The 22,775-nt window shown below is 43.0% G+C and overlaps 1 protein-coding gene across 6 annotated transcripts in view; it reads right to left on the bottom strand.

The window, feature by feature from the left end:
- Positions 1–190: 190 nt before the first annotated feature.
- The window catches only part of LOC106573078 (non-muscle caldesmon), a 67,191-nt gene continuing 44,606 nt past the window's right edge, over positions 191–22,775 (bottom strand). For 2 of the 6 annotated variants that reach the window (XM_082962477.1, XM_082962476.1), the window contains exons 3-16: positions 20,782–20,919; positions 20,186–20,576; positions 19,550–20,080; positions 18,929–18,949; positions 18,699–18,755; positions 18,158–18,436; positions 12,535–12,669; positions 11,640–11,683; positions 11,464–11,536; positions 10,947–11,081; positions 10,467–10,571; positions 6,605–6,673; positions 5,437–5,473; positions 191–3,503 (exon numbers count right to left, since the gene is read on the bottom strand). In XM_082962477.1, coding sequence (XP_082818603.1) covers positions 3,487–3,503; positions 5,437–5,473; positions 6,605–6,673; positions 10,467–10,571; positions 10,947–11,081; positions 11,464–11,536; positions 11,640–11,683; positions 12,535–12,669; positions 18,158–18,436; positions 18,699–18,755; positions 18,929–18,949; positions 19,550–20,080; positions 20,186–20,576; positions 20,782–20,919 — 2,032 coding nt within the window. In that variant the 3' untranslated portion in view covers positions 191–3,486. The remainder of the gene's footprint in view (positions 3,504–5,436; positions 5,474–6,604; positions 6,674–10,466; positions 10,572–10,946; positions 11,082–11,463; positions 11,537–11,639; positions 11,684–12,534; positions 12,670–18,157; positions 18,437–18,698; positions 18,756–18,928; positions 18,950–19,549; positions 20,081–20,185; positions 20,577–20,781; positions 20,920–22,775) is intronic. The other 4 variants (XM_082962478.1, XM_082962479.1, XM_014147750.3 and 1 more) reach the window with 4 other exon arrangements.

The following is a 22,775-nucleotide window of genomic DNA, read 5'->3' as shown; positions in this document are numbered from 1 at the left end:
TATCTGAAGGCATGCACACGCATACGTGCACGTACAGACACACAGGGTTTCATTGACCACATTCCTTTACATGAAAAACGTTGCAGATCTCTTTGTCCACCATTCGCCTTTTGAGAACATCATTCATCCATTAAAACATTCACAAGCTATTGAATAAAAACACATCATCTAAAAACAAAACTATGACATATTCTTAGCTTTTTATATTTGTTTTATTGATGTAGCAGGGACAAAGAAAATCTTGAATCAAAAACCTTTGAACAAGGCAGTTCATTACAATAAACATTAGGACTTACTTTACTTACAATACTCTCCTTTACCTCAAGTTTCAAACAAAAAGGAGCATTCACAGAGTTCGATGCCACCTCATACTCAGAATGCCAAAGTGAAACATCAGTGAGTAAAGAACTGTATTTTAATTAGACGCCTAGTACAGTATTGTATTTTGGTATACATCAGTAAAGTCAACTGTATATAGACAGATGGGTCTTTACTTTTTCCCTTAACTTGCAATACGGTGCAAATCTCAGCTAATGTTACTCTGTGGGAACATTTCCCATGGTGTTTCAAAATGATGCAAAGAATCCTTTAAAAATAAAATACAACGAATTATTTGAAAATGTGTAAACAAAAGAGGACATTCTTAAGAATCCCCAGAACATTTTACATATTTGGTTTTGAAATGATAGATGCGGTAACGAGGTCAATAGAGGTCGACCAAAACAATGGAAATGCCATGGAAACGCATGGGGGAAAGATGCCATGGAGGAAAGATCCCGAATCTCCTTATTGCCCCCAGCAAAATGTGCCTACATTTAGGCTATTGTTTATGTGTCTTTGAAACTATGTTGAGGTAAGAAATCAGAGTATAATGCTTGTATTGATGTCAACCCCAATACATGTTTATGTCATCATCATCAATCAACTGCATTACAGTTAAAAACGACTTTGACTACCACCACCGATTTTTCTATGCTAGCTATGCTACCAGCTTTTACGAACGGGGGTTAGCATTTAGCAGTCACTTCTTCTAAACCTGAAAATGGACTACTTCTAAATGTTATGCAGTGTAAACAGCCAAATATATCCAAATCGAACTTTAGTAACGACATTGTGGACCTGTTACAATACATAAATCATGACAGATTTGACTTTGTTAGATCAGATAGGGGAGGAAATGGCGCCGACAGAGAGGGCTGCCTCGCTTCTAGCTCTTGCAAGCATTTCGCTACTCCTGCAATAACATCTGCTAAACACGTGTACGTGACCAGTCCAATTTGATTTGAGATTTGTTGAACGTGCGCCAATCCGGTGTCCTCCTTCTATCCCCCATGGTCTATGTTCCATTGACCTCTTTACTGCATCTATGCCTCCTCATTGTTTAAAACTTTGGTCTAAAAAACCTAGTCTCTTTGGTTTAGTTGTGAAAATCTTCATGGAACAATGTGATATGACTCCTGTCTCTTTGGATGATTATTAACTTTAGTCAAACGGTCACACCTTTCCTGGATAGTTCTTAATTCCAATAGCCTTAGTATACATTGAGACCTTTAAACCCAACCAAGGAGTGATTAACCCTCTGATAATCGTCCTGGGCATTATTTATCCAATGATTTTGAGGGGGTTAGTTTAGCAACCAGTGCTTATTGGGAAATAAGTTATAGTTCATGGTTTATGTCACCCGGAGAGCAGAGCCATTCAATATACATGTGTACGGTGTCCATATTAGGACAGCCTCCTCGTGACCATGTGGCAGTCCGAATATTGACATCCGTAAACATAAAATAAGTCAAGTATTTAGAGGCTTACCAGCCCAAACCCAGCTAAGCGGGACCAAAGTATCAGTCAACGAAAAGTATATTTGGGAGGAAAAAACAGCTGTGATGCAATAATACTCATTTTGACATTTCCACAAATGGAATACAAAATGTGAACACATCTCAAAAAAGCTGTGATAGTGTATACTGCTAATTCATAACTAAAAACTAAAATACCCCATACATACTGTACGACTGAATAATGTGAATATGCACTGCAATGACACCATCACATCACCATTACACTGTGAGCAAAGATATCGAAGCGATGAATGTGACAAACATCTATCCTGACATATTGGTAGTACATGTATATGATCAGACTGCCAGCTAATGTCAACCTTCTGCAACTGGAAGCTTTTCTTGAAAAATAGAAAAAATAAAAGTACAACAACATTCAGTTCAGTATGGCTATTTGGATAGATACCTTATTAAATTCTTAGTGTATCTCTTCAGAAGATGCATTACATTTTGGATAACTTTGAAAACATTTTTTAAGGTTTCTTATCTATTCTTTGAATTTCTTTTGTTTATCAAAGAAATTAAGTCGAGCCCAAAAGGGTGGGGGGGATACAATATTTTTCATTACACTAACATAAATTATTTCCAAATTTCATTTTCACAGCATAAATTCTATGAGGATGTACAAGGGATTGTGCGAAGGCTGAAGGGGTTGGAACCGTTTCAGAGAACAGACGCGAAAATAATGACATCTTTTGATGAACAGAATCAGAACCAGGAATTAAAGTGATCTACAGTATACTGTTCTGGAACAGAACCATCATTGTAAAAGCATGGGAACTGTTTAATAACGTTATTTTACATTCTGGCGATTTTTTTCCCAGTCCCACAAAAAACGCAACAAAGCACCTATGCAAAGCCCACACTCAAAAAACGTATTCCAGTGTGTGCCTGCCAGCTGAAAATCTTCGCCAGTGTTTATGCGTGTGTAGGCTACATGCCCCTCCCCCTCTGAAGCATAGGCTAGTGTAGCCTACTGATGTTACAAGCGTGATTCAGACATTAAGGAGAGAGATTTTTTATTGCTAGTTAAGGATACTATAGCACACACAAGCTTGTTATCTAGCTAAATAGTTCTGGTCCAACGTTAAGCCAACTTTCGGAAGTTCAAAGACATTCAAACTTCCTTCATAGAAGCCGCTCCTCCGTAGCTATAATTCTGTGGGTCTAATTAAAAAAATGCATGTCATAACAAGATGCCCAGCACTTCAAGCCAAGCCTCCTCCTCCGCCCTCTCTCGCTCTCTCCCCACCCGCAAAATGTTAGTCGCATCTCGCGACCTACACTTGTCTGTCCAATGCATGTCAACAACTATAGCTTGCCCACTCCATAGCATGCTGCTCTATCTGCAATGATTGGTGAAGTCATGTAGAAAAATTGATTTCAGTGGTTTAAGAAGGAACAGAAAGATACGCTATATTTCTTTTTGGGGGTTTCGAACAGGTTCAGAACTTTATTTTGCTGGTCAGAACAGTGGAACGGAGCAAAAAGAAATGATGTTTCTGTTCAGAACTAAATGATTGGAAAATAAGTTGGGTTCCAACCCCTGCAAGGCTGTTATGGAGATATTTTTGCTTATGAATACACATAGTAGAATCTTGTATTTCATCAGTTTGGGCTTCTTCCTCGGGGTTTTTACTTTGGATCATTAGCGTCCCACACCTGCTGAGAGAGATAGGGAGGAAAAGATCATTAGTCCTGAGGAAAAGTTGCAAAAAGTCACAAACAAAAAGTCTCAAAAAGTGGCAAAACGGTGCAAGGAAACAGAGAACAACCAGTACAGCCAAACTCTTAAAAAAGTAAGAATCACTTTAAAATAAAGTAGTCAAGTATAATTCTACTTCTAAGTGAGTCATAGTTATTCAATTCTAACTCCCAGAGAGAAATATGTATCCGCTCGTTCAGAATATGGCGTAGCTTATCAAACGTTATTAGGTGTTAATGGAGACACTGACTGATTAATAAGTCATCTAATTTTAGAGCTGTTCATCAAAAAAATGTATGTGTGTGTGTGTGTGTGTGCGCGCGCATGCACGTACAAACATGCCTGCATGAGTGTGTTCAAGTACAGTGAAGTGTGTGTGTGTTTGTGTACAAGCACGCGTGTGTGTGTATGTGCGTGCAAGTGAGTTAGTGTGTGTGTGTGTGTGTGTGTGTGTGTGTGTGTGTGTGTGTGTGTGTGTGTGTGTGTGTGTGTGTGTGTGTGTGTGTGTGTGTGTGTGTGTGTGTGTGTGTGTGTGTGTGTGTGTTGTGTGTGTGTGTGTGTGTTTGTGTACAAGCATGTGTGTGTGTGTGTGTGTTTGTGTACAAGCATGTGTGTGTGTATGTGCGTGCAAGTGAGTTAGTGTGCGTGTGTGTGTGTGTGTGTGTGTGTGTGTGTGTGTGTGTGTGTGTGTGTGTGTGTGTGCAGCTGTGTGTGTGTGCAGCTGTGTGTGTGCAGCTGTGTGCAGCTGTGTATATCAGACCCAGTAAGCACTACCTTTTGTTGACACATATTCTGAGGCCCCTGCAGTGACACTAGTTTGAGTGATTGATAGCTCTAACAATGTAATTTGCCCTTCAGTTCATTCCCAGGGGTCTAGTTCAGCTGAAGAACTGGGAAGGTTGCAAGGGTGATAGGGTGACACCCAAGCAAGTGCGACAGCTTTTCCTTCCCCCAGGGTCTGACTCAGACAGTGGGTGTGAGGGATATCCCAGTTTGGGATAGACTGAGCTGAGGGTGCTACTAATGATACAGTATATACCGAATTGGGGAATTATAAAAGTAGCACTGTAGTGAGATAGGTACTTGGGCAGAAATGTGTACTGTATAATCAACATAACTTGATACCCATAGGAATCATATCTCTTTCACCTGTCAGTATCTACTGTTACTAGTCTCACTCAACAGCCACTGAGATTATACAGTAAGCAACTACAATTGACCCAGTAAGAGCATAAGCCTTGACAATATTACGGTTGAATGTAAAAGCCTAGTGAGGCTACTTTGCTACTTAAACGGCTGGGATTCCTCCACAGCCCTACGGGCATAATGCAACAGTAATGTGACAATAGCAGCTGCACTGTGGCATGCGTGGCATCATGCCGACGGTCTGCACAGTATTCGTCAGGTCCAGGTGGCGTGGGGTGACCTACGCAGGACAGCGGAGGCATCCCACTATATAGGGAATAGGATGCCATTTGGGATGGCTCCACTGCCCTGCGTTGTTTAACCCCACGCCACCTAGACCATTTGGGACACAGGACATGACAGGTTCCTTGCACAGAGAAATAAGGTCAGTGGGAACGGGCCCTTTATATATAGAACAATAATGCAATGAGGCAATGGAACATGCCCAATATGTCCGTCCAAAGGATTTGATTTACGGTGGCCAGCGAACTCGGGCACAGAGTGGAGGACAGACGTAGGAGTTATGGACACGGCGCCATTGGGGGTTGTAAATCAATTCAAGGCACGTGTGGGTGTGTGTCCTTCAGAAGAGAAAAAATGTCCTTAGCCTCAGCTTTTTTCGTTCTGTAACGATGTCACTCACAACAGGTTCGGGAAAAGCACGCACGCACACATCTTTGGCACATCATAGTGAGAAAACTCACTTACCATTTGTGACAGATTTGTTCTTGCCTCCAACTGTCACCTGTTAACAGAAGTTAACAAAGTTACTAAGCCATCTAATCTTTACCAGTGAAATGACTGTATTTCTTGGTGAATCATGTCTTACCAAGGGGCAATCATTATTACTTATTCAGATTTCATATAGTTCAGGGTCATGCATTTTAATATGCTAAACTGACTCACAAGGAGTGAAGAAAGGGTGACAACTATGTATCAGCAAACCAGAATTGAACATGACTAGGAAACGTTATGCTAAAGTACTGAAATGCCCACAGAAGAACATCCTTTCTAAACATTCTTGGAACTATTTGAGAACATTCCCAATGTCAAACCAGTTGGAGAACATTCCTGGAACATTACCAAAATTGAAATGAAATGTAACCATGTTTGAACTTTTAGGAAACATTCTGTTAAAGTTTTTCGGTCAAGTTCCTTAAATGTGTTGACACTGCTCCAAAGCCAAGAAACTATCCTGCACCATTTGAAGGAAGTTGTGGGAAGGTTGTATGCAAAACAATCATAGGACAACCACGCTCTCACCAAGCTCTAAGAAACAAATGGTTCTCAGAACGTTATGTGCTAGCTGGGTTTCCTGTAAAGGTGCAGCTGACCCATAATGTGTCATGGTGTTGGTGACATAGAATACATAGGTAGATAATCACAGCAGGTTAAGATAACTCAGTAGCCTGCTGTTTTGCCATCTCCCATGGTCATTGTTTGGTGTGACAAACAGATCTGGGATCAGGCTAAAGACTAAGTGCCTGGTGGTGTACCATTACCTCTTCTGCTCATCGAGGTTTAAAGGTGCAATCAATTAAGTTGACTGCTTCAAATGGGGAAGAGTAGAATCACACAATCCTGTGTTACTGTACATCCTAAGAAAGGTTTCATCTTTGGCACACTGTAGATACTCCAGTACTGTTGTCTAATCACACATGTATCCCTAGACCCTAAACCCAACACTTGTGGAGATCTGAGAGATTGGACAGGTGTTCGCAATATGGCACAAAATCCACCTAGCCTATAAGAGGGCAAGGTGGAACTATCAAGATACTGTTTACACCCATCAAATCCTCTCCGTTCTCCACGTGTCTGGGGGGTAGGGGCTAGAGGTTGTTTCGGGACAGGGCCATCATCTGATCTACTAGCTCACCTTAGCAGGGGAGGAGCCCTTTGTTTCCCATAGGCTGCGCTTGTTGCCCACATCAACAGGTTTCAGGTCCTGCAAGAGAACACAGAGCAGAGCGTAAGGTGGGGAAGAAGCCATAGTGAGGCTAGAGTGCATTTCATCGGAACAAAAGCACGGATGGAACTACGCTGGATGCTAAGAAGTGCGTCAATGGTTGGTGAATGATCACGACTAAATTGCTAATCATTTATTGATTAACTAAAATGTATATGTTTCCATCAAATGGCGCATTCAAGAAAGTACTTTTTAAAGATATCAGATGCATATTGCTAACATGACAAACTGGATCATACAGTACCTTTCCCACAGTTAAAATCAAGCAGAAGACAGAACAGAAAAGTACAGAAGGAAGGAAAGTTCCGGAGGAAGGAAACTGCAGAGCTAGTCAAGTAGAAGAGAGGAAAAGTTGTTAAACAACAGTAATTGATAGACAGACATTTTCTCAAGACAAATAGCCTAACCTAAACATTTCATATAACATAGGAGTCCTTTACAACTTCTCTCCATGAGAGGGAAACCTTGTAGCGTTCCTGTAAAAGCAACTTGGCTCTTACAAGTACTTGTGGCCAGAAGGAATGGGACTAAAGATATCCCCTCATAAATGTCAGGTTCGAACAAAGTGGCTTGCCAATCAACAGTACATACTCACATACTGTCTCACATACTGTTCTGCCTGTCTCTAATAGAACTGGTCAGATTAGCCTGCTAGCAAGCTATAAAGAATAGGATGCGCTGACTATCTCAAATGGTCTCACCATCACCCTGGATATGGCATTTATTTTAGATATACATCCAATTTAGGATACCTGTATCCTACACATCGGTTAAACACAGAAATGACCTAGTTTAACGCTCTAGTTTTAAACTAAATTAGAAATGAAAACAAATCAACTGTTACGAGAAAGCAAAAGTCGTTTTTTATGAAACTGGTCATCAACTGAAAACATTTGAGAGACTTTACCTTTTTTGATTGGTCATATACAGACAGTCACATTGTCACCAAGATCTAAAACGTCCCCTCAAGACACTGTTTACACACTTCCATAAGCAACACACTCATATGCCATGGCGTGGTGTACGCAAACTTGAATGTACTCTTATCGTACTCTGTCAGCAGTAAGATAACGTTAAAGTAACTATCCAGCCCAAGCAAGATGAAATATTGCCTCTGACAGTGGCTGATGCGGAGGGCATAACCAGGGAGATACACTATATATACAAATGTATGTGGACACCCCTTCAAATTAGTGGATTTGGCTATTTCAGCCACACCTGTTGCTGACAGCACACAGCCATGCAATCTCCATAGACAAACATTGACAGTAGAATGTACTTATTGCAATGACATTTAACGTGGCACCGTCATAGGATGCCACCTTTCCAACAAGTCAGTTCGTCAAATTTCTACCCTGCTATAGCTGGCCCGGTCAAATGTAAGTGCTGTTATTGTGAAGTGGAAACATCTAGGAGCAAAAACATCTCAGCAGCGAAGTGGTAGGCCACACAAGCTCACAGAACGGGACCGCCAAGTGCTAAAGTGCGTAAAAATTGTGTGTCCTTGGTTGCAACACTCACTACCAAGCTCTAAACTGCCTCTGCAAACAATGTCAGCACAGTAACTGTTCGTTGGGAGCTTCATGAAATGGGTTTCCATGGCCGAGCAGCCACACTCAAGCCTAAGATCACCATGCGCAATGCCAAGTGTCGGCTGGAGTGGTGTAAAGCTCGCCGCCATTGGACTCTGGAGCAGTGGAAAAGTGTTCTCTGGAGTGATGAATCACACTTCACCATCTGGCAGTCCGACGGATGAATCTGGGTTTGGTGGATGGCAGGAGAACTCTACCTTCCCCAATACATAGTGGCAACTGTAAAGTTTGGTGGGGGAGGAATAATGGTCTGGGGATGTTTTTCATGGTTCGGGCTAGGTCCCTTAGTTCCAGTGAAGGGAAATCTTAACGCTACAGCATACAATGACATTCTAGACAATTCTGTGCTTCCAATTTTGTGGCAACAGTTTCCTGTTTCAGCATAACAATGACTCTGTGCACAAGGCAAGGTCCATACAGAAGTGGTTTGTTGAGATCTGTGTGGAAGAACTTGATTGTCCTGCACAGAGCCCTGACCTCAACCCCATCAAACACCTTTGGGATTAATTGGAATGCCGACTGCGAGCCAGGCCTAATCGCCCAACATCAGTGTCTGACCTCACTAATGCTCTTGTGGCTGAATGGAAGCAAATCCCCACAGCAATGTTCCAACATCTAGTGGAAAGCCTTCCCATAAGAATGGAGGCTGTTACAGCAGAAAAAAGGGGACCAACTCCATATTAATGCCCATGATTTTTGAATCAGATGTACGACAAGCAAGTGTCCACATACTTTTGGTCATGTAGTGTATGTTGGCATCCTGCCACCTTGCACACAACTATCGTACTTCTGTTGTTTGTTTGGTCTTTTTCTCGCCTGAAATTGAAAGAGAGAGATGCTGCTTATAAACAGGTGACTGGAAACAATAGTTTGGTAATCAGTACAAATACAACCTACGCAGATCGGTCAAAATTCAGCGGGTCAGACACAAAGCGTATGTGGCAGTGGCTCCTAACGATCACGGATTACGAAAAGAAAGCCAGCCGCATCGCGGTCACCAACACCACCCTACCGGACAAGCTAAACACTTTTTTCTCACGATTCGAGCATAATGACCCTGAGCTCCTAAGGAGAGACCCTGATGACATGGGCTACATACTCATGGTATTCAATGAGGACGTATGTAAGTCATTCAAACGTGTTAACCCTCGCAAGGCAATGTGCAGACCAGCTGGCTGTTGTGTTCTCTGACATTTTCAATCTCTCTGTAGTTAAGGTGGCCACTCAAGATACCAAACATCATCCCAGTGCCCAAGAAAGGAAAGGTAACTGAACTGAATGACTACCCCCATCCTCATCAACGCAGCCGCTGTGGAGACGGTCGATAACTTCAAATTCCTTGCTGTACACATCTCAGAGAAGCTGAAATGGTAAAACCACATGGACACCGTGGTGAAAAATGCCCGACAGCAACTCTTCAACCTCAGGATGCTGAAGAAATTCGGCCTGTCCTCGAGGCCTCTCGGTGTTCTACAGGTGAACCATCGAGAGCATACTGTCGGGCTGCATCACAGCCTGGTACGGCAACTCCACCGCCGCATACCGCAAGGTACTTCAGAGGGTGATACGCACAGCCGAACGCACCATTGAGTGCCCACTGCCTGCCCTCCAGGATACGTACAGCACCAGGTGTCGCAGGAAGGCCAAGAAGATCATCAGGGACCCCAGCCACCCATCCATGCCCTGTTCTACCCGCTTCCATCACTCAGACACGGGCAGTACAGGAGCATCATGGCGAAAACTGGAAAACTGGCCAATAGTTTCTAACCAAAGACTATCATGCTGCTGAATAGCCACCATTAGTCAGCTACCTGCCCCCCACCTCCCCAACAGTCTTAACTCTGCCTCCACCCCAATAGATGTGTATTTATTCATCACTGCCACAGTTGTTATTATGCATATAATACTATTTGTTTTATTTCACTTAGTCCTGCATGTTGGAGCTAGGAGCCAATGATTTTCGCTGTGCCCTGCAATCACACCTCCAACCAGGCTGCACGTTTGCAGTGCTCCCAGACCATTTGTAAAAATCCTATTTCAGCGTGTTTCCACTAGCGTAGGTCAAGACGAATGGATGATCATATAGATGTGCACTCACCAGGTCGGCCATTTGGGGTCATTAGACTACAGCTAGCCATATTTTCAAGTTAAAGAGCTCAACCGTGTGTGTTTGTCCTTACGTCAGCCTTCTCAGCTGCGGCTGCAGCTGCCTTGCCAGTGTCTGCTGGGCTCTTGCCCCAGCCTTTAGTCAGTCCAGCCACACCCACTTTAATATCAGCAGCATCCTGGGAAGAAGATGGAGAAGTAGGCTGTCATTAATGACTTACAGTCAGCGATTGCTCTCTCGCTCTCTCCTTCTGTCTCCTCCTGTCTCCCAATCTCTTCTTATTTTAACATTTTTAGTCATTTAGCAGATGCTCTCATCCAGAGAACCTTACAGGAGCAATTAGGGTTAAGCGCTCAAGGGCACATCAACAGGTTTTTCACCTAGTCAGCTCGGGGATTCAAATGAGCGACATTCCACTTACTGGCCCAACTCTCTTAACCGCTAGGCTACATCCTTCCCTCTCCCTCCCCTCTCTCTCTCTCTCTCTCCCACACTCTCTCTCTCCTTCATCCATCTCTCCCTGTCCCTCTCCTGACTCCCTCTCCTCCCTCACCTTATTCATAGGCTTGGGGCTCTCAGTGGCCCCCCCAACGTTCCCTTTCTCCCACATGCTCTTGATGTTGCGGATGCTTGGTGTCTCTGGCAGGTCTGAGACTGGAGACTTAGGAGACCTCACGTCCCGGTTGGTCTATGGAGAGGGAAAGGAGACGTTTCATTTTTACATTTTGGTAATTTAGCAGACACGCTTATCCAGAGCGACTTACAGTCAGACATCAAGATAATGTCACTTAAAAATAAATAAATAGAGAAACTGGGAGGCAAGTGATTGTATTTGTATTCCATTTATGTAGTTATTTAACCTTTAATTAACCATAAAAGTCAGTTGAGAACCAATTCTCATTTACAATGATGACTACAAATGGACAAAAAGGTCCTCAACAAGATACAATCACCTAATTTCTGCCTCCTAGCTTTTTATTGAATTTTTGTACTCATTCTGTCATCTTATGACATGATGAGTATGCCTCAAGATGCCCTGGAACACTATGCAGGATGTGTCTGTGCCTTACCTGAACTGCAGCAGTGTATAGTTCCAGTCTGTTGCCTATCTTGGAGACAATAGGAGCATGTGATGTCTTACAGCTGTAGGAGCAAGAACACACAAACCGTGAGTACAATGCATTACATTCTAGACTGAAGGTTTACATGAATACCACAGTAGAGGTAAAAAGCAAGGAATGCTCACCCTTTCTGGGCTCTCTGGTTCAAGAATTCCGCTCTCTCCCCAATCTAAAAACACAGAGAATAGACTGACTTGATTACACTTGTAAACACATTATTGACATGCAACACACAGCTGATGCAAATGTCTGCTGCTCTCTCTCTCTCCTCCTCTGTCCCTCTCTTTCCATTTCTTCCTTTCTCCCTTTAGACTACAATTCTTACCATTCTTGGGCAGTTAGTTCTGTGTGATCTGAACAAAGTTGAACTCAATGGTGATGACTCAGTGTTGTGTTGAGGAGACAGTCTGTCACAGAGCCAGTATAAGCAGGGTCCTGTCAGCTCCTGAGCTGGCTGGGAACCCAGGACTGCTGTTTACGATAAATGACAAGTCCATAACGAGTGTGCGCACACAAACGCATGCAAGCCATACACTCAGGCAGGTACACACGTACACAAACACACAAAAGCATTCACACACACACTCGTCATACTGCTAGCTGTGGATGCTCCTAAAATACGTGTCACAATAAATTCCTCTCAGTCCTAGACCTCCTCTAAACACCCATATTTGAGCACAGTTGTGATACCAGCAGCAAAATCACTGTTTTGCACTCGCCATAGAGAATTTCTGTTTTTATGAAAAGCTGTCTATCATTCAGAGGAAATAGAAACAGACTTAACAATTAAAGAGACAGCAGCATGTTTCAAACTTGGAAACACATAACAGTTTGCCATGTTTGTATGAGAATAATTCTATGGATCTTTACTCAAGGTGTTGCATTGTATTGCTTTATGGGAAGACATTGCACATCAATATGGACACAATATCTATAGGCGATAGCTTTTGTTAATCGGCAACAGATCTTTCTGAGTTCCTGTAATGATATCATCTGTAGTTGAAGCCTATAGGGCCTCACCTTGCCCTTGGGCGTGACACCCAATGTGAAGGGTTTCTTGTCTCCGTCACCCGATTCCTCGATCATCTGTTTCTTCTTCTCTGCAGCGTCTTTTCTTCTTTGCTCTATCTCTTCCTTCAACCTCTTCCTCTCCTCCTGTTAGAACCAGAGCAATGGCCCATTTAACCATCATTGTTATCGTTAGGGTTAAGGTTAAACCGGGATGAAGACATGAAGCTAGGGTTAGGGTTTTTCACTAGGTCTGAAATGGGGTGAAACATGTTTTTTTTAAAATAATTTAGCTGTTCAATAAAGCTTTTCGCTTCTGTTTCAACTGGATCCCTATCAGTCCCCACCTGTCTGTCTGTCTGTCTGTCTGTCTGTCTGTCTGTCTGTCTGTCTGTCTGTCTGTCTGTCTGTCTGTCTGTCTGTCTGTCTGTCTGTCTGTCTGTCTGTCTGTCTGTCTGTCTGTCTGTCTGTCTGTCTGTCTGTCTGTCTGTCTGTCTGTCTGTCTGTCTGTCTGTCTGTCTGTCTGTCTGTCTGTCTGTCTGTCCCCAGTCTCCACCTGTCTGTCAAATGTTTTTTTTGTCACATGCTTTGTAAACAACAGGTGTAGGCTAACAGTGAAATGCTTACTTATGGAACTTTCTCAACAATGCAGAGAGAAAAATAGAAAAATAATAGAAAGATAATAACACATGGAATAAATACACAATGATTTACTATAACTTATACACAGGGTAACAGTGCTGAAGTCGATGTGCAGGGTAATTGAGGTAGATAAGTACGTATAGTTAGGGGTAAAGGCACTAGAGAACAGGATAGATAATAAACAGTAGGGGCAACGTATGTGATTCAAAAGAGTTAGTGCAAAAAGAGTCCATGCAGGTAGTCCGGGTAGCTGTTTGGTTAACTATTTAGCAATCTTGTGGCTTGGTGGTAGAAGCTGTTCAGGGTCCTGTTGGGTCCTGTTGATGCATCGGTACCGCTTGCTATGCGGTAGCAGAGAGAACAGTCTATGACTTGGGAGGCTAGAGTCTTTGACAATTTTTAGGGCCTTCCTCTGATATCGCCTGGTATAGAGGTCCTGGATGATAGGGAGCTTGGCCCCAGTGATGGACTGGGCCGTTCGCACTACCCTCTGCAGCGCCTTGCGGTCAGATGCCTTTTTGAGGATCTGAGGGCCCATACCAAATCTTTTCAGCCTCCTTAGTGGGAAGACTCATTGTTGTGCCTTCTTCCTGAATGTGTTGGTGTGTATTGACCATGTTAATTCTTTAGTTATGCGGACACTGAGGAATTTGAAGCTCTCAATCCCCTCCACTACAGCCATGTCGATGTGGATGGGGGCGTGCTCGGCCCTCCGTTTCCTGCAGTCCAGAATCAGCTCCTTTGTCTTGCTGAGGGAGAGGTTGCTGTCCTGGCACCACACTGCCAGGTCGCTGATCTCCTCCCTATAGGCTGTCTCATGGTTGTTGGTGATCAGGCCTACCAACGTTGTGTTGTCAGCAAACTTAATGATGGTGTTGGAGTCGTGTGCGACCACGCAGTCGTGGATGAACAGGGAGTACAGGAGGGGACTAAGCACACACCCCTGATGGGCCCCCATGTTGAGGGTCAGCATGGCAGATGTGTTGTTGCCTACCCTCACCACTTCATAGTCGTAGCGGGATTTCTTATAAGTGTCCGGATTAATGTCCCGCTCCTTGAAAGTGGCAACTCTAGCCTTTAGCTCACTGCGGATGTTGCCTGTAATCCATGGCTTCTGGTTGGGATATGTACTGTACATACGGTGACTGATGTGGTAAACTCCTCAATGTTATCGGATGAATCCCGGAACATATTCCAGTCTGTGCTAGCGAAACAGTCCTGTAGCTTAGCATCCATCTCTCTGGACCACTTCCATATCGAGCACATCACTAGTACTTTCTGTTTGAGTTTTTACTTGTAAGCAGGAACAGGAGGAGAGAGTTATAGCCAGATTTGCAAAAAAGGGAGGGCGAGAGAGAAACTCTAATACATTTTTGTACCCCTTTTTCGTGGTGTCCAATTGGTAGTTACAGTCTTGTCTCATCGCTGCAATTCCCGTACGGACTCGGGAGAGGCGAAGTACGAGAGCTGTGCGTCCTCCGAAACACAACCCAACCAAGCCGCACTGCTTCTTGACACATAACTCAGAAGCCAGCCGCACCAATGTCTCGGAGGAAACACCGTACACCTGGCGACCGTGTCAGTGTGCACTGCGCCCGGCCCGCCACAGTTGCTAGTGCACAATAGGACAAGGACATCCCTGCCGGTCAAATTTTCCCCTAACCCGGAAGACGCTGGGCCAATTGTGCGCTGCCCCATGGGTCTCCCGGTCGCAACAGAGCCTGAACTCGAACCCAGAATCTCTAGTGGCACAGCTAGCACTGTGATGCAGTGCCTTAGACCACTGCACCACTCGGGAAGCCTTCTAATACTTTTCTGTGTCGAGTAAAGGTGATCTAGAATTTTGTCGCCTCTACTTGTCGCCTCTACAGGTGACATGCTGATAAAAATGAGGTAAAAGGGATTTCAGTTTCACTGCATTAAAATCACCGGCCACAGGAAGCGTTGCCTCTGGGTGTGCATTTTCTTGTTTGCTTATGGCCCTATGCAGCTTGTTGAGTGCGGTCTTAGTGCTAACATCGGTTTGTCGTGGTAAATAAACAGCTATGAAAAATGTAGATAAAAACTCTCTTAGTAAACAGTATGGTCTCATTGCACACCAGCTGTTGTTAACAAAGAGACACACACCTCCCCCTCATCTTCCTCAAGGCTGCAGACTGGTCTTGACGATGCATAGAAAAGCCAGCTAGATGTATATTATCCATGTCCTTGTTCAGCCACGTCTCTAAGAATCATAGAATATTACAGTTCTCCAGGTCCCGTTGATAGGATAGTCTCAAATGGAGCTTGTACAGTTTGGTCTCTGGGGACTGTACGTTCCCAAACAGAATGGAGGGTAAAGGCAGTTTATTTGGTCGCCAACGTAGTCTCGTAAGGATGCTGGCTCGTCTGCCACTTTTCCGGGGAATTAGGGCCTGATCCAGTAAACAGAACATCCAGAGCTGTAGACTAGTTGAAGTAGAAATTGTCATCCAAATCGAGATTAGTGATAGCTGTTCTGATCTCCAGAAGCTTTTTTCTGAGACATTATGTACAAAAGAAGTAAACCTCTCTTGGGTAGGGGGCAGTATTTTCACGTCCGGATGAAAAGCGTGCCCAAAGTAAACTGCCTGTTACTCAGGCCCAGAAGCTAGGATATGCATATAATTGGTAGATTTGGATAGAAAACACTATAATGTTTCTTAAACTGTTAACCTGTTGGGGATAGGGGGCAGTATTTGCACGGCTGGATAAAAAACGTACCCGATTTAATCTGGTTACTACTCCTGCCCAGTAACTAGAATATGCATATAATTATTGGCTTTGGATAGAAAACACCCTAAAGTTTCTAAAACTGTTTGAATGGTGTCTGTGAGTATAACAGAACTCATATGGCAGGCAAAAACCTGAGAAGATTCCTTACAGGAAGTGGCCTGTTTGACCATTCCTTGAGCTTCTTGACTCTGTTTATTGAAGACTGAGGATCTTTGCTGTAACGTGACACTTCCTACAGCTCCCATAGGCTCTCAGAAGGCGGGAAAAAGCTGAATGATGTAATTCCAGCCCCAGGCTGAAACACATTAGCGCTTTTGGCAAGTGCTCTATCAGAGGACAATGGGCTGAGGCGCGTGCACGAGTCGACCCCATGTTTTTATTTTCTATCGTCTTTGAACCTAAACACAGATTCCCGGTCGGAATATTATTAAAAATGGCATAAAAATTGATTTTAAACTTTGGTGAGTGCTAAACTTACTGGGTGTCTAAATAGCTAGCCCTGTGATGCCGGGCTATCTACTTAGAATATTGCAAAATGTGCTTTCACCGAAACGCTATTTTAAAATCGGACATATCGAGTGCATAGAGGAGTTCTGTATCTATAATTCTTAAAATAATTGTTATGCTTTTTGTGAACGTTTATCGTGAGTAATTTAGTAAATGTTTAGTAAATTCACCGGAAGTTTGCGGGGGGTATGCTAGTTCTGAATGTCACATGCTAATGTAAAAAGCTGGTTTTTGATATAAATATGAACTTGATTGAACAAAACATGCATGTATTGTATAACATAATGTCCTAGGTGTGTCATCTGATGAAGATCATCAAAGGTTAGTGCTGCATTTAGCTGTGGTTTGGGTTTATGTGACATTATATGCTAGCTTGAAAAATGGGTGTCTGATTATTTCTGGCTGGGTACTCTGCTGACATAATCTAATGTTTTGCTTTCGTTGTAAAGCCTTTTGGAAATCGGACAGTGTGGTTAGATTAACGAGAGTCTTGTCTTTAAAATGGTGTAAAATAGTCATATGTTTGAGAAATTGAAGTTATAGCATTTCTAAGGTATTTGAATAACGCGCCACAGGATTCCACTGGCTGTTACGTAGGTGGGACGATTTCGTCCCGCCGACCCTAGAGAGGTTAACATTATGTCTGTGAATATAACAGCACTAATATGGCAGGCAAAACCCCGAGATCAAACCATCAAAAAAAAAACAATTTCACCCTATCACTGTTTTCAATGGCTGTCACTTTTATAATAAGGCGAAATCCTCCCAGATTGCAGTTCCTAGGGCTTCCACTAGATGTCAACAGTCTTTAGAAAGAGTTTCATGCTGGTCTTTGGAAAAATGAGCCAGAAATTGTAGTTTTTCTAGGTGGCTCCTATTTTGGCTGTAGTGTTTCCAAGCACGTGGAAGAGAGCGCGTTCTTTGGTATTTTTCTTCGGTAAAGACAATAACGATTCTCCGTCTTAAATTTTATCATTTATTTACGTATTAGGGTACCTAAGGTTTGATTATAAACGTTGTTTGACTTGTTTGGAAAGGTTTATTAGTATTATTTGGGATTCATTTTGTATGCATTTTGATGGAGGGAAACTGGGTGGATTATTGACTGAAGCGCGCCAGCTAAACTTAGTTTTTATGGATATAAAGAAGGACATTATCGAACAAAAGGACCATTTGTGATGTATCTGTGACCTTTTGGGGTGCCAACAGAAGAAGATCATCAAAGATAAGGCATTTATTATATCGCTATTTCTGACTTTTGTGGCGCACCCTGCCTGGTTGAAGTATGTTTTTCATGCTTTTGTATGCGGGGCGCTGTCCTCAGATAATCGCATGGTGTGCTTTCACCGTAAAGCCTTTTTGAAATCTGACACTGCGTCTGGATTAACAAGAAGTTAAGCTTTATTTTGATGTATTACACTTGTGGTTTTCTGAAAGTTAAATATTTATAATTCTGTAGTTTGAATTTAGTGCTCTGCAATTTCACCGGATGTTGGCCAAGTAGGACGCTACCGTCCCACCTGGCCATAAGAAGTTTTAAGATCAGCGTAAAAAAAAAAAAACACACAACATAGCAGAATTGGTCAGGAGCCCGTACAACAGCTGCTATCCACTGCAGCGCCATTCCACGTCTGTCTGTTTGTCCGTCCCCAGTTCCCACCTGTCTGTCTGTCCATAAAAAAAAAAAAATCTTAGCCCCCACCTGTCTGTCTGTCTCTACGTCCCCACCCACCTGCTCCTTGGCCTTCTTTTCTGCCATCTCTGCCTTCTTCTGCTTCTCTTCCTCCTCAATTATCTTCTTCCTCCCCTCCCTCTTCTTCTTCAGCTCCTCCAGCTCGGCCTCAGACTCCTGCTGTTTCTGCTTCATCTTCTCAAACTCCTCACTGTCCGCCTCGTCACGACGCCGCTTCAGCTCCTCCAGCTTACGCTCCGCCTCCAGGCGCTCCTGGTCCTCGGCCTCGGTGGAGCGCGCCACACCTCCATTCTGCTGCTTGGAGAGGGAGGACTCCTTCTGTTCAATAGAGAGCACAGATAGATAGACCAATGGATTAGTGATAGACCCATATCATTGGAATGAGATTACAATACCCCATCCAACATGCTTCATCTATTTCTATCAATTCACCAGTGGAAACCAATTGATGAGCGATGGACCAGTGGATGAGTTATACACCAATAAAAAGCAGAGATAGATAGAATAGTTAATGAATGCAACAAACAGTGGTAGTATAACAAGGCAACTGTTTGTCGGGTGGACAGAAAATGATACTCACCTCGTCTTTCTTCACTGATCTTAACTTCGGTTTCTCCAACTCCACCTTCTCAGCCTCCTGCATCAAAGTCCAACAATGTTGAAACAAAAACAAAGTTATAGAATATAAACAAATGGTATCCAGCATAATATGGACATTTTTACAATCTATGATTTAGATACAATCTATGATTTACAATCTATGATTGACATATTATTTCTATGTGAATCGACATTTCAACTTGATCTCACCCGCTTTTTTGACTTTTCCTCCTTGGTGGGCAGGAACAAAGGGAAATACAACAAGAGAGGTCAGATAACTGTGGCATCTATCTACATATGCGAACTGTAGAAGCCAGGCAAATTGCCATACAACGGTGTTCGACTGCAGCCTGCAAGGTGAGAGCAATGCAGATGTACGTTGATGCTGACCACACACACTCAAACACACATACACACACTGTGACAACACTGTGACATAACTAGCCTGATTGCTGATCTGTTTGTGCCAACTTCTATGGCTCAGTTTGGCATGACAATGATCATAGGAATTGGCGGGACAGAACAAACAGATCTGGGGCCAGACTAGGACACAACTGCCCAAGTTCTCAATGATGCAAAGCAACACATTGTGACCACTCTGTGATCTGTGACCACACCTTAAAGCATGGGAGAATGTGGATATGGAAGTGGCCCAAACAGCGAAGATGTAAACCTGGATAACCCAAATATATCCTCTATGTGTAATTTAAAATATCTTGAATATAAATGTATTATTGAGCATACTGCATTATGTTACAGTAGCTATATGAGGAACATTGGAGTTATCCAGGATTTGAATGGAGGCAATCACCCTAAAAGTCACACTGATACCTCAGCTTTCTTTTTTTCCTCTGCTTGCTTAGATTTTTTAGCTTTCTCTTCAGCTTCTTTCTTGAGTTTTGCAGCTTTTTCTTCTTTTTCTTTGTTGAGTTTTGCAGCTTTTTCTTTTTCTTCAGCCTCTTTCTTGAGTTGTGCATTTTTTTCTTCTTCTTTCTTCAATTTTGCAACTTTTTCTTCTTCTTCTTTTTTAAGTTTTGCAGCTTTTTCTTCTTCTTTTTTAAGTTTTGCAGCTTTTTCTTCCTCTTCTTTTTTAAGTTTTGCAGCTTTTTCTTCTGCTTCTTTCCTTTCTTTTTCAGACTTTTCCTCAGCCTCTTTCTTGAGTTTTGCTGCAGCCTCTTTTTCTTCCAACTCTTTTTTCTGTTTTTCTTCCTCTTCTTTCTTAGATATCTCTTCAACAGATTTCTCCTCTACTGCCATCTTGGGCGTAAAGGATATTTCAAACCCGCACTCTTGTAGTGGTGCAGCGGGTACAACAAATTCAATAAATTTTTCTGGTACTATTTGTGTTTCTTCAACCTCTTCCTATGAGATAAAGTACATTTTGTGTCAATATAACTTCCTGTAAATACAATACCTCCCATCCAACATTTATGCCCTTTAACATTAATCTAGGAAGTCATACTTTACCTCTTTCTTCTCTTCCTCCACCTCCTCAGCTTTCTCAGGCTCTGTGACGCATTCAGGCTCTTCCTCCTTTGGCGTCGCCTCCTCTTCTTTCACCTCCTTCTCCTCCTCTCTACTCCAGGAGTTGGTGGTTACTTCCTCCTGGGCTGGTTTCTCCTCCTTCTCCTCCTCTGTGCCCCGGTGGCGGCCGCTAGAGAAGGTCTCCTCTTGGCTGTTCTCATTACCATCGGTGATGGTAGGGTCGAACTCCTTCTGTCTATCCAGTGCCTCTTTCAACCTCTTCTGTCTGCGTTCCTCCCGCTTGGCCAGGCGGTCCAGGAGTACCACGTCATCCCCATCACCTGCTGAGGAGCTCACCTCTGCACCGGTGGAGTAGGACTCTGTCTCTGTCACACTGTGGAGTGGAGGGGAGGGGAAAACAGAATGAATTAGTTGTAGACAAGCTATTGGTTAACACTGGAACTTATATTATTGTTACCAGATGGGATCTTTCTATAGATCTAGGTCTTGTTCAGTAGGGAGAATGGGGTGGTTCTATCTAAATTTGTAGAAGACATTTTGGTTTTCAAGGATTTGTTCACGCTCTGTGTGTTCTCTACCTGTGAGTGTTGTTGACCTCTGTTGTCACGGTGCCGCTGCTAGACTCCTCCATCTCCGCCTTTTTCATTCGTTCCTCACGAGCGTTCCTCCTACGCTCGCGAGCCACCTCCTCATCATCATCAGTGGTGCTGAAGCCCCTGAAACAAGCCAAGACATACACATAAATGAATGGGAGATGTTAGCCTTTTGTGTACAATTATTACTGCCATACAAATGACTGATATTATCCCAATGCCTATTGCATATCATTATGATTCCCATACATACCAAACCATCACTACAATTATTTTCACCTATAGTGGTTTACATAACAATTGTAAGAAATCAAGTTCTTGTTTCATCAAGTGTTTTACAGAGGGACATTTATTGGGGCCTAAGCTTCATTTCTTTCCACCCCGAGGAGTTTCTTACATTGTGTCCCAAATGGCACCCTATTCCCTACTAATTACACTACTTTTGACCAGAGCCCTATGGGCCCTGGTCAAAAGTGGTGCACTCTATAGGGAATAGGGTCCCATTTGGGATGCAATCTTGGTCTTTAACCAAACGTGGAGTTAGGGAAGCAGAGAGACGTTGTGTACTGGACTAGGTCTCTGTTACAGTTAGCTACATGGGAGGTGAATGTAAATTGTGTGTATATAGGCAGATACAAACATACAGTATGTTGGACTGAGAAAAGTTTAATTCCATCTCCGTTCTTTATACAACACTAAATCTGCCATGTAGTCATGGCCTAATCCTTATGTCCCAAAGTGTGATTATATACAGTACATAAAGTCTTTAAGACACCTTACTGTATATACAGCCACAACTTTTAAAAGAGCTGTCTTAAACTGATTCATTTGTGGATGGGTTTACACTACAGACCCTATGCAAGCGTTCACAAAGAACATGCTAAATGGAGTTACACACAGGTTCAGGCTAACACGAAAACGCTAAAGTTCAGACTGCTCATCCGTCTAACCAACAGTCTCGTACTGCTTTGAGAGATGATGATCCAGCCATAGACCTTACACTGCACAATAGTGCAGACGGTCTCACAAACTATTCAAAGATGAATTATCAGGTCTTGTCAGTCAAACACTTGACCCTGTACTGATCCACCATGTTGTCTCCCAGTGAGCTGACCTCCAGAGCAATTACAGATACGGCGGATGGATGGATGCATGATGTCGTGGTGGAGGAAGGTCAGGCTGATAACACACACAGGTATGTATGTGTTGCGAATCAAAACGTCACTGAGGTGAAAGAGAGAGAGAATAGGGAGAGCCCGAGAGGGAACACAATGCTCATCAACTGGTCTCCCAGCCAAGATAAAGAGAAACCAAAATCCATATCGCGATAACTTGACTGAATTATCATGATAGCGATACAATGAATAACACATTTATAAAAAAAAAATTATATTAACCTTAAAACTACTACTACAACTTTGAATGTTGTAGCTATCAATTGGTCAATTAACAATCACCCATATTAGCAAACTTGTTTCATTTCAAACTTCACATTTCTATGGTAGGGTTATAGATTATTTATCGTAACCAACCATATCAAGAAAATATCCACGATAACTGGTTGGTTTGTTCGGAGTCGATAACTTTTGGTTTATCGTCCCAGCTCTAGAAAGTGGAATACGGAGATAGGAGGAGCAAGAAATTGAGAAATCAATTCCCTTCTCTCCTTCCGTATTCATCATGTGTGTGTGTGTGTGTGTGTGTGTGTGTGTGTGTGTGTGTGTGTGTGTGTGTGTGTGTGTGTGTGTGTGTGTGTGTGTGTGTGTGTGTGTGTGTGTGTGTGTGTGTGTGTGTGGAGAGGATCCGTGGCTGCAGAGCATGCCATGCCATCCCTTGCCTTGTTTATGAGGTGAGCAGAGAGCTTGAAATGGCCCATTGATAGAGAATGGGTATTATTTCCCCCTGCTCTCTCTCACACAAACAAAAACACACTGGGAAGGCTGAAGTAAGGCCACACACACATAATGACAAAGTAAAAA

The sequence above is a fragment of the Salmo salar genome, chromosome 16, assembly GCF_965601325.2.
Source record: "Salmo salar chromosome 16, fSalSal1, whole genome shotgun sequence".
Lineage (NCBI taxonomy): Eukaryota > Metazoa > Chordata > Actinopteri > Salmoniformes > Salmonidae > Salmo > Salmo salar.
Note: the sequence above shows the minus strand (reverse complement) of the source record. Positions and strands in the feature narration are given on the sequence as shown.